The following is a 13,265-nucleotide window of genomic DNA, read 5'->3' as shown; positions in this document are numbered from 1 at the left end:
TAAGGCGTTGGAAGGGGTTTTAAAGGCCAACCCTCTGACTGTGGGGCATCAGTGAGTGGGCACATGGCCTCTTTATTTCCCAATGCCAACAAATGAGAGGAGTATGGCTCACAGTAGTGAAAAACAAATGTAGCTGTTGATCATACCAGGACATGTCAAACATAAACGTGCATGTCTACCTTTCACTTACACAGCTTTCTCCCCTTAGGGCTACCTACAGCCAACCATAGATGACCTATGTATAATAAAAGGAAAATTTAGAACGTTGGAAGGGGTTTTAAAGGCCACCCATCTGACTGTGGGGCATCAGTGAGTGGGCACATAGGCTCTTTATTTCCCTGTCGTAGGCTAAAGCATTTTGGGATTGATCCTACCCCAAAAATGTTCCTGCCCCTATCCCAAGTTCCTCCTCCACCGGTAATATCTCCTCCTTAAGAACACCCACTGCTGAGGTCAAAAAATAGAGTATCGAGGGGCCCTTACGAGGTCCCTTTTTAGGTATAGAATCAGAAGTGCAGGGGACATTTTGCATGACCTTACTGACCATGAGGTCTTATACAAATAGTGGATGAAAGAGATAGGGCCCAGCTCAGCCTCCTCTGGGCTCGGACATGTGCATACTTGCCCGCCCTTGGCCCGGGCACGTGCACAGATGTGCCCTGTGCAGCAGGAAGGTTCAAGAATCCCTTGAAGTACTGCCTCAAGTGAAACCAAGCCCTTACTTCCCCTGGACGTCCAAAGCAAGGGGCATTGTGGATCCTGGGGTCTATCAGCCACCCCCAGTGGTGTCAGGACAAGATGTAACAACTTACTTCATCTTGCACATATTATCTCCTTTATGAAACAAGTGAAATGGGAAAACCAAGAAGGGTGGCCCAACCCAGCCTCTTCCATCCTCTTCCATCCTCTGATGGGCCCAGTTTAGCTTTAATGCAGCACTGTGCGCCCTGCGTGTGTCCGTACAATGGCTGTTAAAATGAGCTTTATTACGCTTGGGACAGGAGCATGGGAGGTCCCACCTACTCTACCTCCATGTGAGCCAACGCAGGGTAGTACTTGGAGCCCTGAACAAACAAACTTGTCCTCTTGACACACATTTTGTGAACATTTATCTTTTTCTTCCCTTCTGCTGAGAGGTTCTATGTTTGGTGAAGTTATGTTTTGATACCTGTTTGTTTGATGATGGACATTTATCTTCGCTGTGACTCACTCAAAACACTGATCAGTACTATGTTCCAAATAGTTGAGATCTGATAGAGACATCTAGCCGCAGATTCCCATTACTTAGAATATCCCCGCATCAGACTGGATCCGGAAAACTTTCTGCAGCAGCACCTCTGCGCACCGGGGGCGGCGCTGCACTGCTCCGCCCTGATGTCGTCCATGGACATGACGTCAGCGGAGCCGTATACGCCACTCCTGGCGCGCTGACATCAATTTTTCTTCTTTTCCGCATCCCAACGTGAATCCTGGAAAACCAGCGGTTCCTTGGCCTGTTTTTCGGGCCTTCTCAATGCCTTCGGCGTTACGGAACAGTGTGTAATGCCTTCGGGCTTTAAGGCATGTGAGACCTGTGCGCGTTAGATCTCTGTCACGGACCCGCACGCCATATGTATGTGGTACCTAGGAGTGCACCACGACGCCAATTAGTGCGACGCCTGTCAACAAATGAAACCTAAGTCCTTGAGGGAGCATCGGATGAAATTGCTGGCCGCACAGCTGTCCGGTCTTGCAACTTTGCGTCGCCGCTCTCCCACTCGGGATCGGGCCCATTCCCGAGGTCGTTCCAGCAGATGTCGTAAGCGGGTAGGCTAAGCGTCAGTCGCGAAGGTCCTCCTCCCATACATGTGCTGCTGGCGCCCGTTCCTCTTGCCCCTGTCAGGCAAGGCCGTCCGGCAGTCGGCTCCTCCGTACCCTTAGTTTCCAGGAGTTGGAGCGACGTAGGCCCAAATGGAGGCTTATTCCAAAGCACTGTAATAACAAAATATCTTCCTTTCTGTGTTCTTCCGTGTTAATGTAACCAATATCGTCAGATATATGTATAGAACTCAACAAAGTCTATTTGGAGAATCTAGCAACACGTTATTAAACTTTGATCCTTTATTATTTATTTTTTGGCAGCAGTAAAAAAAGTAAAACTATCATATAATACTTAATACAATATGACAATAATTAAAACCACATGATTGCAAATTAATACATGTCAATTCAAAAATTGCAGTGAAATTAAATCTCAAAAAAGGTTTTTTCTGTAGAGATTTTATTACAATAGTTTTCACAATCATGAATAACATTGAGTTACAATATACTACATATAAGCATCATCAAAGTTTAAAAACAGTACATTACAGCAAATAATAATGTCCTTTTGTCAATGCGTTTCGGTGTATCCGGTTTGTTTGAAAACACCTTCCTCAGGACTTCAAAGTCTTGTGTCCTTTTCACATCTTTTACTCAAGCGTAAACCTTTCTTTTAAGGTCATAATGATACTTAGTATGAGTACTTGATTTCTATATTAGATTTTAAATGTAAATGGTCTCCTACCAATCCTACTAGGGACAGTTCCGTTAGCTCAGTCATTCTACATATAGACCTGTTTATATAGTGTGATTTGTGGCCCCTTTTAGATGAATAACCACAGTTCTTACCCTTTTCCATTGATAGGTATTAGATGTCAATTTTTCAAGGAAGGAATATAGTAGTTCCTTATACCTCCAAGTCAGTGAGGTCATAGGTTTTTTAGTCTATGGAATAAGTAAAGAGGTATAACTATCTTTATCCTATTCTACTTATTGAGACAGTTTATTTATAATCTTCACTGTTTAGTTAGGGCATACTCACATGGATAAATCTTCATAGAATTCCCACTAATATGGATAGTAATAGTGACGTTTCTTGTAGATGATTTGCACCCCTTCAATTACGGCAGTTATAAATGGTTTCCTTAATTAGCCTATAGTAAAAAAAATTAGGAGTATTTGTTATATTCTTATATAGATGGTATCTTTCCTGTTAAAGATAACTCCTATTGGGCAGAAGGCACTTACCATATATATGTATACTTTCTATCCCTCTTGAGAGTTTTCTCATGGAGTTACATTTTTTTCAAAGGCTGGGAACCTGTTTGGTCTCCACTTCACGTCCGAGTATTCACCTCCTTACTCAATGAAGGGTGACACTCGATCCTATCAAATATAAAAGAAGACCAATAATATTCCGTCCGTTTCTCTAATCTAATTCCTTATACAAATACCTTTTTCCCTAAAGCACTCAACCTATAGCCTTATTATTGATGGTCTATGTTTAAAGATTAATTATACGGTGCCTTTAATTGTGGACAGCCTCAAACCGGCTTTCTACTCACAAAATACAATACAACAAATACTGTTACTAAACTTGAAACTCGAATGTACTGTATTGTATTGTATATTGGATTTATATAGCGCTTACCACCCAGGGGTCTCTAAGCGCTTGCCTTGGGAACCCGTCCTGGCTTTTCCCTGTGAGATAGCCCCTACAGGGCATCCCCAAGGTGAAAGCCAGGCATCCCGTCGCAGAGGGGGGGGGGCATTGTGGAGATTAAGCAAGCTTAACGCCCAGAGTTGCAGAGTGTGAACCCATGATTAGGTCAGGCACCGAAGCGAGAATTATAGAGTCCGTGGACATTTGAGCTCAAGACCCTGCCGCGTCGGGAATTGAACCCTGGTCCCGGGTCTGACCTCTGCTTCAGAGTCTGCCTGCTCTAACCAGTGAGCCACACTTCTCCAGGAGTGCACCACGACGCCAATTAGTGCGACACCTGTCAACAAATGAAACCTAAGTCCTTGAGGGAGCATCGGATGAAATTGCTGGCCGCACAGCTGTCCGGTCTTGCAACTTTGCGTCGCCGCTCTCCCACTCGGGATCGGGCCCATTCCCGAGGTCGTTCCAGCAGATGTCGTAAGCGGGTAGGCTAAGCGTCAGTCGCGAAGGTCCTCCTCCCATACATGTGCTGCTGGCGCCCGTTCCTCTTGCCCCTGTCAGGCAAGGCCGTCCGGCAGTCGGCTCCTCCGTACCCTTAGTTTCCAGGAGTTGGAGCGACGTAGGCCCAAATGGAGGCTTATTCCAAAGCACTGTAATAACAAAATATCTTCCTTTCTGTGTTCTTCCGTGTTAATGTAACCAATATCTACAGATATATGTATAGAACTCAACAAAGTCTATTTGGAGAATCTAGCAACACGTTATTAAACTTTGATCCTTTATTATTTATTTTTTGGCAGCAGTAAAAAAAGTAAAACTATCATATAATACTTAATACAATATGACAATAATTAAAACCACATGATTGCAAATTAATACATGTCAATTCAAAAATTGCAGTGAAAATAAATCTCAAAAAAGGTTTTTTCTGTAGAGATTTTATTACAATAGTTTTCACAATCATGAATAACATTGAGTTACAATATACTACATATAAGCATCATCAAAGTTTAAAAACAGTACATTACAGCAAATAATAATGTCCTTTTGTCAATGCGTTTCGGTGTATCCGGTTTGTTTGAAAACACCTTCCTCAGGACTTCAAAGTCTTGTGTCCTTTTCACATCTTTTACTCAAGCGTAAACCTTTCTTTTAAGGTCATAATGATACTTAGTATGAGTACTTGATTTCTATATTAGATTTTAAATGTAAATGGTCTCCTACCAATCCTACTAGGGACAGTTCCATTAGCTCAGTCATTCTACATATAGACCTGTTTATATAGTGTGATTTGTGGCCCCTTTTAGATGAATAACCACAGTTCTTACCCTTTTCCATTGATAGGTATTAGATGTCAATTTTTCAAGGAAGGAATATAGTAGTTCCTTATACCTCCAAGTCAGTGAGGTCATAGGTTTTTTAGTCTATGGAATAAGTAAAGAGGTATAACTATCTTTATCCTATTCTACTTATTGAGACAGTTTATTTATAATCTTCACTGTTTAGTTAGGGCATACTCACATGGATAAATCTTCATAGAATTCCCACTAATATGGATAGTAATAGTGACGTTTCTTGTAGATGATTTGCACCCCTTCAATTACGGCAGTTATAAATGGTTTCCTTAATTAGCCTATAGTAAAAAAAATTAGGAGTATTTGTTATATTCTTATATAGATGGTATCTTTCCTGTTAAAGATAACTCCTATTGGGCAGAAGGCACTTACCATATATATGTATACTTTCTATCCCTCTTGAGAGTTTTCTCATGGAGTTACATTTTTTTCAAAGGCTGGGAACCTGTTTGGTCTCCACTTCACGTCCGAGTATTCACCTCCTTACTCAATGAAGGGTGACACTCGATCCTATCAAATATAAAAGAAGACCAATAATATTCCGTCCGTTTCTCTAATCTAATTCCTTATACAAATACCTTTTTCCCTAAAGCACTCAACCTATAGCCTTATTATTGATGGTCTATGTTTAAAGATTAATTATACGGTGCCTTTAATTGTGGACAGCCTCAAACCGGCTTTCTACTCACAAAATACAATACAACAAATACTGTTACTAAACTTGAAACTCGAATGTACTGTATTGTATTGTATATTGGATTTATATAGCGCTTACCACCCAGGGGTCTCTAAGCGCTTGCCTTGGGAACCCGTCCTGGCTTTTCCCTGTGAGATAGCCCCTACAGGGCATCCCCAAGGTGAAAGCCAGGCATCCCGTCGCAGAGGGGGGGGGGCATTGTGGAGATTAAGCAAGCTTAACGCCCAGAGTTGCAGAGTGTGAACCCATGATTAGGTCAGGCACCGAAGCGAGAATTATAGAGTCCGTGGACATTTGAGCTCAAGACCCTGCCGCGTCGGGAATTGAACCCTGGTCCCGGGTCTGACCTCTGCTTCAGAGTCTGCCTGCTCTAACCAGTGAGCCACACTTCTCCACGGGGTTGTCTGCCATTGTCTTTTGCTGTAATACACAGGGGGTCGCAATAGCTGCCCTGACATAAAGCCAATCACTGTACTTTCTTCCTATATTCTGAAGGGCTATCTAAGGTTATATAGCAAAACCCGGACTGCTTACTCAAATATTTACCGGAAATCACAATTACCGCTTTCTAATATTTTAAGAACAAAAGCAAAACATATAGTCCCTCATGTAATTTTCCCTTACTGTTGTATGTATTTCCTCCAATAACACCACCAAACATTATTCCTCATGTTCAGTTTACGAAACAGTCTAGTATTGCATTTACTTTATTGCATATACTCTATACAGCCACCCCGCCGTCTATAACAGGTTACAAAACTGGCCCTTAACAGCCCAGAACTATCTAAGGGCATTGCTCCTCACCTCAAGAGTTCTTAACGTCGCTCGTCTTCGGGGGTTCTGTTTACGTCGGAAAAACGGACCACTGTGTACTTCCGCTATTTATATTTCCGCGCGTGAATACTGACGCCGGATTGTTACGTCACGCGGCCATTTTGGTAGTTTTTTATAATTTTTAAATCATGGTTACTCGGGCTAACTTTGTTACATCCACGTGAGTATTAATATTGTAAATGTGTCCCCACGTCCTATAATCCAGGAAGACTTAAAGAAAGGGACTAATTAACCAATCAAAAGTGACGATTACATACAATTGCTTTCTCTTCCAACAATTTTGTTTTCTTTTTTCTCAATAAACTTTATTACCGCGGACACTCCTAATTTGCATCTCTGGTATCCCCAGACCAAGGCTTACGGAAAAATCCGGTATATATGTCCTATTGTGATTAAATTCCACTCTGTTGATTTCTAATGCTCAGATGGCAATATACTCACTATTCTGAATCGTATTATATAAATGGACACATGGAAAACCTTGATTAAACTACCCTTACTCCATTACCATATGTTTAACAGTTCCATGTCCCATTTATCGATCTCAAATTCTTAAGCTCAGTTATTGAGTATAAATCCTAAATATTTTTTCTATTTTAACCTCACATGAGTTTTTATGTTAACCTTAAATTCATTACCACGGAGCAGTTACAGTTAGATTCATATTATGCTCAGTATATATTGTCCTCACCTAATGATTCTCTCCCATTATTCTCTATTATTTAACCCCTGTTAGTATGTTTTAAATTTGGACATAAAAAATTGCTCCCTGAGCTTCCTTCTTTTATCAATGTCCCCACCTCTCATTGTCGATTTTATCTTCTCAAGAATAAACCACTTAAACTCATCCTCTCAGTGATTCATTTCCAGCCAATGTTCCACCAAGGGTGCGTTCTTTTTGTGGTTTTTTAGAGCAGACCTGTGTTTAGTGAGACGTAGTTGCATTTCCCGACTCGTCTCCCCTACGTAGCCCTTCTGACAGGTGCAGATGATTAAATATACAACATTTTTTGTTCGGCAATTAACCAAATCATTCATCCAATGTGTTGTTCCATTAAGAACAACTTTCTGCTCTCTGACAATGGATTTACAATGTGTACAGGTACTGCATGGGAAAATGCCACTTATCTTCGTACCATCGTGAATACTCATTTGCCTACTCAGCTTGGATTCCCTAAAAGTTTTAACTAAATGGTTACGAATTGTCTTATTCCTTCTATACGCGAATGTAGGTTTCCAATCCACTCCACTTTTACTATGAGTCACCCCCTCTCCCTAGTGCGCCTTCGGGTCCCACAGAGGTGGAAGTCACTCATGTCGGGCTCTTGCCGGCGGATTCGTCCTCGGTGTCGGCTGTGTGCATCGGCTCTAGTTCCGGAACCGATACAACACTGATGGGACACGGCCAAGAGGGCCCTCCCAGTCGTCTGTCCAGCCCACCCCTTCAGTCACCGCATAGACCTGTGCGGCTTCCTGCACTGACGTCGGAGGCGTCTTTCCTCCCCGCAAATTGCGGTGGGATCAATGTCGGGAGGCACCCAGACTGAGTCCCCTCTGGAGGTTGTCGCCGCCGAAAGGACTCCGACTCAGCGTCGGTCGATGCCGGTGACAACGTCCACGTCTCCTCTTTTGCATGAGGCTGGTGTTCCTCCCGACTCCTCGGATGTCGATGCGACTCCCACAACACGTCTGTTGACGCCGGTGCCGGCACCTATGCCTTCTCTTTTTGCAAGAGGTTGACGTTCTTCTGGACTCCTCAGATCTGAGGACGTTTCAGTTCATGGTGCAAGTACCTAGTTTTGCGTGGCCTTCGGATCAGCCTACGGCTCCTCCAATTTTTCTGTCTAGTGGATGGTTAGTCTCCAACCGCCTCAGACCGACGGTTTATTGTCAACTCCCCGGATGGCGACTGAGACTAGTGCTGCCTACGCATGGGCTATTCACAGGGTGGCAGCTAATCTTCAGTTTCATCCCCCTGTGGTTTCCCTGCCTTCTGATCCTTTACTGGATCTTCTCCACATTGAGCCTGTTGAGCTGGAGCCTTTGCTGCACCTTGGGGATCTTTATTGGACATCATGCTTGGCATATGGGCGGTGCCTTCCTCTGGTGACCCTGTTGATCGGGCTATTGCTCGTCGACCACTCTGCCTGCCCCTTCACCTTAGAGCTCATGGCCTAGTTGTTCAGCTGGCTTTTGACTTGCAGTCTTCCTCTGCTTTGCCATTCTTACCTCCCACCAGGGAGTCTAGGTGGTTGGACACATGTGGCCGCCAGCTTTTTGCCTCTGTCAGTGCTGGCATCTGCGCAATAAATATGGCTTGTTTGTTCGCACGTGCTTCCTCTGCCTTTTGGGACTTGGTCGAGAACCTTCTTCCTTCTATTCCAGAAGGGCCGCGGGCAGAATTACTTCGCCTTCTGCTTGATGACAGGGGAATGGCTCAGTGGGACAAGCTGTTGCTCGGTCTGTAGCTTTGCGCTCTCCTGCATGGCTGCACGACAGTCATTTCCGAGACAATGTTCGAGATGCTCTTAGAGATCTGCCATACAATGGTGTGGACCTTTTTGACCGCCAGGCGGATTCTCGTTCTCGCGCCTCTTGTCTGGGCTACCGTAAATCTTGCGGCACAACTTTCTTCCTTCTGCTTTATCTTTTTCTTTTGCATAGGCGATGTTGCCTTGTTGGTTTAATTTCTCCCCCAAAAAAACTGTTCTTGCATAGTGCCCGGATAGTGTAGGTGGCTGTTCCACCATTTCAGTATTCGTTCAGTACAGCTGGATGGCTCGTTCTGTCTTCCCTGCCAGTTCTCTGAATGTGTGTTTTGTTCAAAAGGACCTCCCTCGTAGGGGTTGAGACTTACCGTATGTGGGGTATTTGCTGGCTATTGCGTAACTGCCTTACCCTTGGTACGCTCCTATGGAGTCTTCCTCACAGACATCCTTCTGGGGGTCAGACTGTCCTATTTTTCTGCTCCGAAACTAATGTTAGCATCGCTCTATTGCACTTCATTTGCAATTGGCTCCAGTTGTCTGTAGTGCTTCTAGGCCTCGGCATGGGTTTCTTGCCGTGCAGCCTCTGCCTCGCCTGCCTTGTCGATGTCTTTTTGTTTTTTCAGCGTTGTATTGATCCTCTTCTCTATGATGGCTGCTCTTATTTTTCCACTGTCTCGCTGGACCCTTGTTCTATTCAGTTCATGCACAATTCTTTCACGGCTGATGTCCTGTCCTCTTTCTGCGCCAGGGATAAAAGTCGCTGTGTGGCACGCTTATTATTTTTGATGCGAACTTGGGTGCACCCTGGTATGTCTGCTATCATATGGTGTTTGCGTTGTTGCGTCTGGGCTGTCTTTCAAGGTAGTTGATTTACCATTTAGGTTTCTGCTGTACATTGTCTTATGGCCCAGTTTTCTGGCCTCTTTCCCAACCTGAGTTTTTCCATATTCCCTGCTGCTTCCGCACAGGTGTTCTCCACACTTCTGCTTTGGGTTCATGCAGTAACACTCTCAAGGGGAGTGTTCTCTTCAGGATACTTGCTTCTTGGGTCCCGGGACCTTCAGGTTGGTCCTGACTGTTTCCCCTATTGTGCCAAGCTCCATCTCCTCATCTCTCTTGCGGGGGACCGTTGCTCCTCCCGGGGCGAGGGTCGGATGTCACTTGTGACCCTGGACATTGTCCTGTCCAGTTCTGCTTCCACATGACTATTGGTGCTTTTCCTGTACGTCTATTATTGTGTTACGCTTCATTTTGGAGCACATTTCTTCTTACTCTATAACTGCCCTGTTGCAGATATCGTTCCTTCATGCGGTGTCCATGGTCCTTGACTCGGTATGCTTGTACTACGAGCTCTTATGTGAGTGTCAGGCTTGCCTGGTGCCCCATTTTGACGGTTGCCTTCTTGCTATTGCGTCTCTCGCATCTGGGCTGCTCACGCTACCCTACAGGAGGGTTTTTGCTATATTTCGTGTGGTTCTAGTGTCCACACGGTATGCTTATGTACCTTCCAGTCTTCCCCATGTCTATCGCTCTTACTGTAGTCCTGTTTTGGGTGCTTCTGCTGCTTGCCATCGGTCCTTTCACATGTTTGTGACAGACCGACTATTTACTGAAACTTTCTGGCCATGGGTTGGCATCCTTCCCATCCTGTCGCACGTATTTAGCTGGTGCAGATTTCAACAGTGCTTCTTTCTGCTGTTGTGCATACTGGACCAGTATGCGCTAACTCTGTAATACCAGTTGCCATCTCTCTCAGTTTTACTCACGGTCAGCACACCACATCCTGCGGATCTATCGAGCCCTAGGGTCAATTCCACTTCTTTGCGAAGTCATGAACTCTCCTTTTCACTCCAACATATCTAGTATGTGTTTTCTTTCTCCTACCCGGTATACATACAAGGGTTTTCATGCTGCTCTTGGACGGCTTGTGGTGCCTTTGCCTCCCACTGTTTTCTGCTCTTTTCTGAGCTTCATGGTCTGGTGTGGCTGCGCTGACTTGCGGTCTCCACCGTATTGCGTCATCTTGTTGACGGCTACGTTCCCTCTGGAACTTGATGGGGTTCAGTCGCAGATCCACCTCCTTTATGGGTATAGCTTTGGTATCTATTCTAAGTTTAGGAATCTGAGGCTAGATGTCTCTATCAGATGAATGAGTTACTTACCTTCGGTATCGATGTATCTAGTAGAGACACAGTCTAGCCGAGGATTCCTTAACGCCCACCTGTCCTCCCCGTTCTGCAAGGACCTTTTCAGGTTGGGCATTCTATACTTGCCATCCTCCAGTTGGCTTGACCCTTCTGCAGGGTGATATTTTCTCTTCCTCCGACACAGAGTGCTCCTTTCTCTTTTCATTGCTCTACTCCGCCCATTCTCTGGATTCGGCGGTATGGTCATATGTCATGTGTCCTTTCTAACCCTATGCCTGGATTGTACGGTGTGAAATCTATCCATGTTTTTTCCCACCCCCGCTTTCCCCTTCTCCATCGCCTTGGGGTCTCTTGCCACCCCTGCGACCCATTGGTTCAAGTCTGTTGGCTCTTCCACATTCTATAGGTCTCTTATTAAGGTTACAACGTCTCTTATGGCGATGTCTTGTGGTGGATTGTCCTTGATCCTGTGTTGTGGACTTGTTGTCCTTCATAGTTATACATTATAGTTGCAGACTTTGTTTCCTCTGCCGTGCTTTTTTTTCACACCCTCAGCTACCTCCGAAGGTGGTTTGACCTTCACTTTTGTGGGGTTGCTTCTGCTCTTTCCTTTTTCTACTTTTCAAAATACAGTGCCTAGCACTGTCATTTATGGTGCTGTTTTGCACCTTTCAATTCCTTTCCCTTTTTCCATCATTTTTGCACCCTGTTCCCATATTCTCACAGTATTTGGTGGTGGCTCCGCGTTGTGGCATGGAAAAGTTTCTCTGACAGAAACTGGCATCAGCACGCCGGGAGGGGCATATATGGCTCTGCTGACGTCATGTCTGGGGAGCCGTGCGGCGCCGCCACGGTGCACAGAGGTGCTGCTGCGGAAAGTTTTCCCAATCCAGTCTGACGCCTGGGGATATTCTAAGTTAAGGAATCTGCGGCTAGACTGTGTCTCTACCAGATACATCATTACCGAAGGTAAGTAACTCGTTCAATAGGTTATATCAAGAAGTGCAGAATACAAATCGTACTTAAATAGCATTTGTTTGATCACTCCATTTGTCAACTCCCAATTTAATCTGCCTTCACAGCATGGATGTTGTACTGCCATGTTTGGCTGTAGTAACTACATTCATTTTTAGTAGCAATTGCATTATAGTTTAAATAAACAGTTTATTTTGTAATTAAAATTTGCTTTCATTTTAAGTTTCGAAAATGTATTGAGACCATTTTTAAGACTTCATGACATGTTGTTGTGTTATGGTTATCAAATCTTCTCAGGTGTCCAGTGCTGAAGAGCAGTGCTCTTGGATTACACAGAAATTGCAAGAACATTTGACAGTGGTTCAGGACATGAAATTTCACCTCGATAATCAGCAGCCCATCAGCAACAACCTGGAAACTTTAAAACTACAACTGGAACAGTTGGAGGTGAGCTGTGAATTGCTGTTTTTTTACTTGTTACCAAGTATGCCTTGTTATATCGCAATGTTTTGTTGCTTTCCCTTCTAATTTCACCCGAATTTAAAGCTGATCACCAGTCACTGCTTTCCTTTGTGGTCATTGCACATTGTCTTTCCCCTTCAGAGGCTTCTGCTATTCCTCTGGTATAACGCGTATGTGCTTAGGTGAACAATGATGCAGCTGTATTTGCAGTTAAATGAGAAATTATTTGCAAGCACTGGTGTGAAGGGGATCGTGCAAAACAATTGTGGTTAGTGCCTGGCCTTACTGCTTGACACTATAGAACATGAGCCCACTTATCCAAAAGCTTGAGACAGCCTGCAGGATAGATTGTATGATGCAGGCAGCAGACAATGTAGATATCATAAAGACATTGCAGTTCTTTGCAGTTCTAAGCTGTTTTAGCCGCATCATTTTTTTCCAAGCTGGCAATATGGCCCAATAAGCTTAATGCTCTTAGCTGATGTCTGCAGATCAACTCAGCCCAGCAATCTTCCAAGGACAGTAAATTGAGTACCATTCTATTAGGTAGTAATAAGACCTGTTTTTTACAGAGTTTGCAAAAGGTAGAGATGAGTTATAAAGCAGGGAATATAAAACAAATTACTGCCGCATTCCTCAATAGTCAGTGATCACTAAACACTGACCCTTTTAATACCCTTCCAATTGCTTTGGCTGGCCACACCTGAATTCTGGTGTCTCCCCTGTTAGTAGGTGCAGAGGTATAAGGTAGCTACACCTAGCTTGTGGTGGGCATCTCTGTTATGGGATTGCCACTGCTAGTTTTTGTGGACATTGTTGGTACAGCATGGTTATCAAACCTAC

At 44.2% G+C, this 13,265-nt stretch overlaps 1 protein-coding gene across 3 annotated transcripts in view; it reads left to right on the top strand.

Moving 5' to 3' along the window:
• DST (dystonin) overlaps positions 1 to 13,265 on the top strand; it is a 1,528,317-nt gene that overhangs the window by 1,019,347 nt on the left and 495,705 nt on the right. For 2 of the 3 annotated variants that reach the window (XM_086926448.1, XM_086926449.1), the window contains one exon: positions 12,258 to 12,407. The exons of the other annotated variant lie outside the window; for it this stretch is intronic. In XM_086926448.1, coding sequence (XP_086782574.1) covers positions 12,258 to 12,407 — 150 coding nt within the window. The remainder of the gene's footprint in view (positions 1 to 12,257; positions 12,408 to 13,265) is intronic. 3 annotated transcript variants of the gene reach the window in all.

Source organism: Lissotriton vulgaris, chromosome 6 (assembly GCF_964263255.1).
Source record: "Lissotriton vulgaris chromosome 6, aLisVul1.2, whole genome shotgun sequence".
Taxonomy (NCBI): Eukaryota; Metazoa; Chordata; class Amphibia; order Caudata; family Salamandridae; genus Lissotriton; species Lissotriton vulgaris.
The sequence above is the reverse complement of the archived record's forward strand: the minus strand, read 5'-3'. Positions and strand labels throughout refer to the sequence as shown.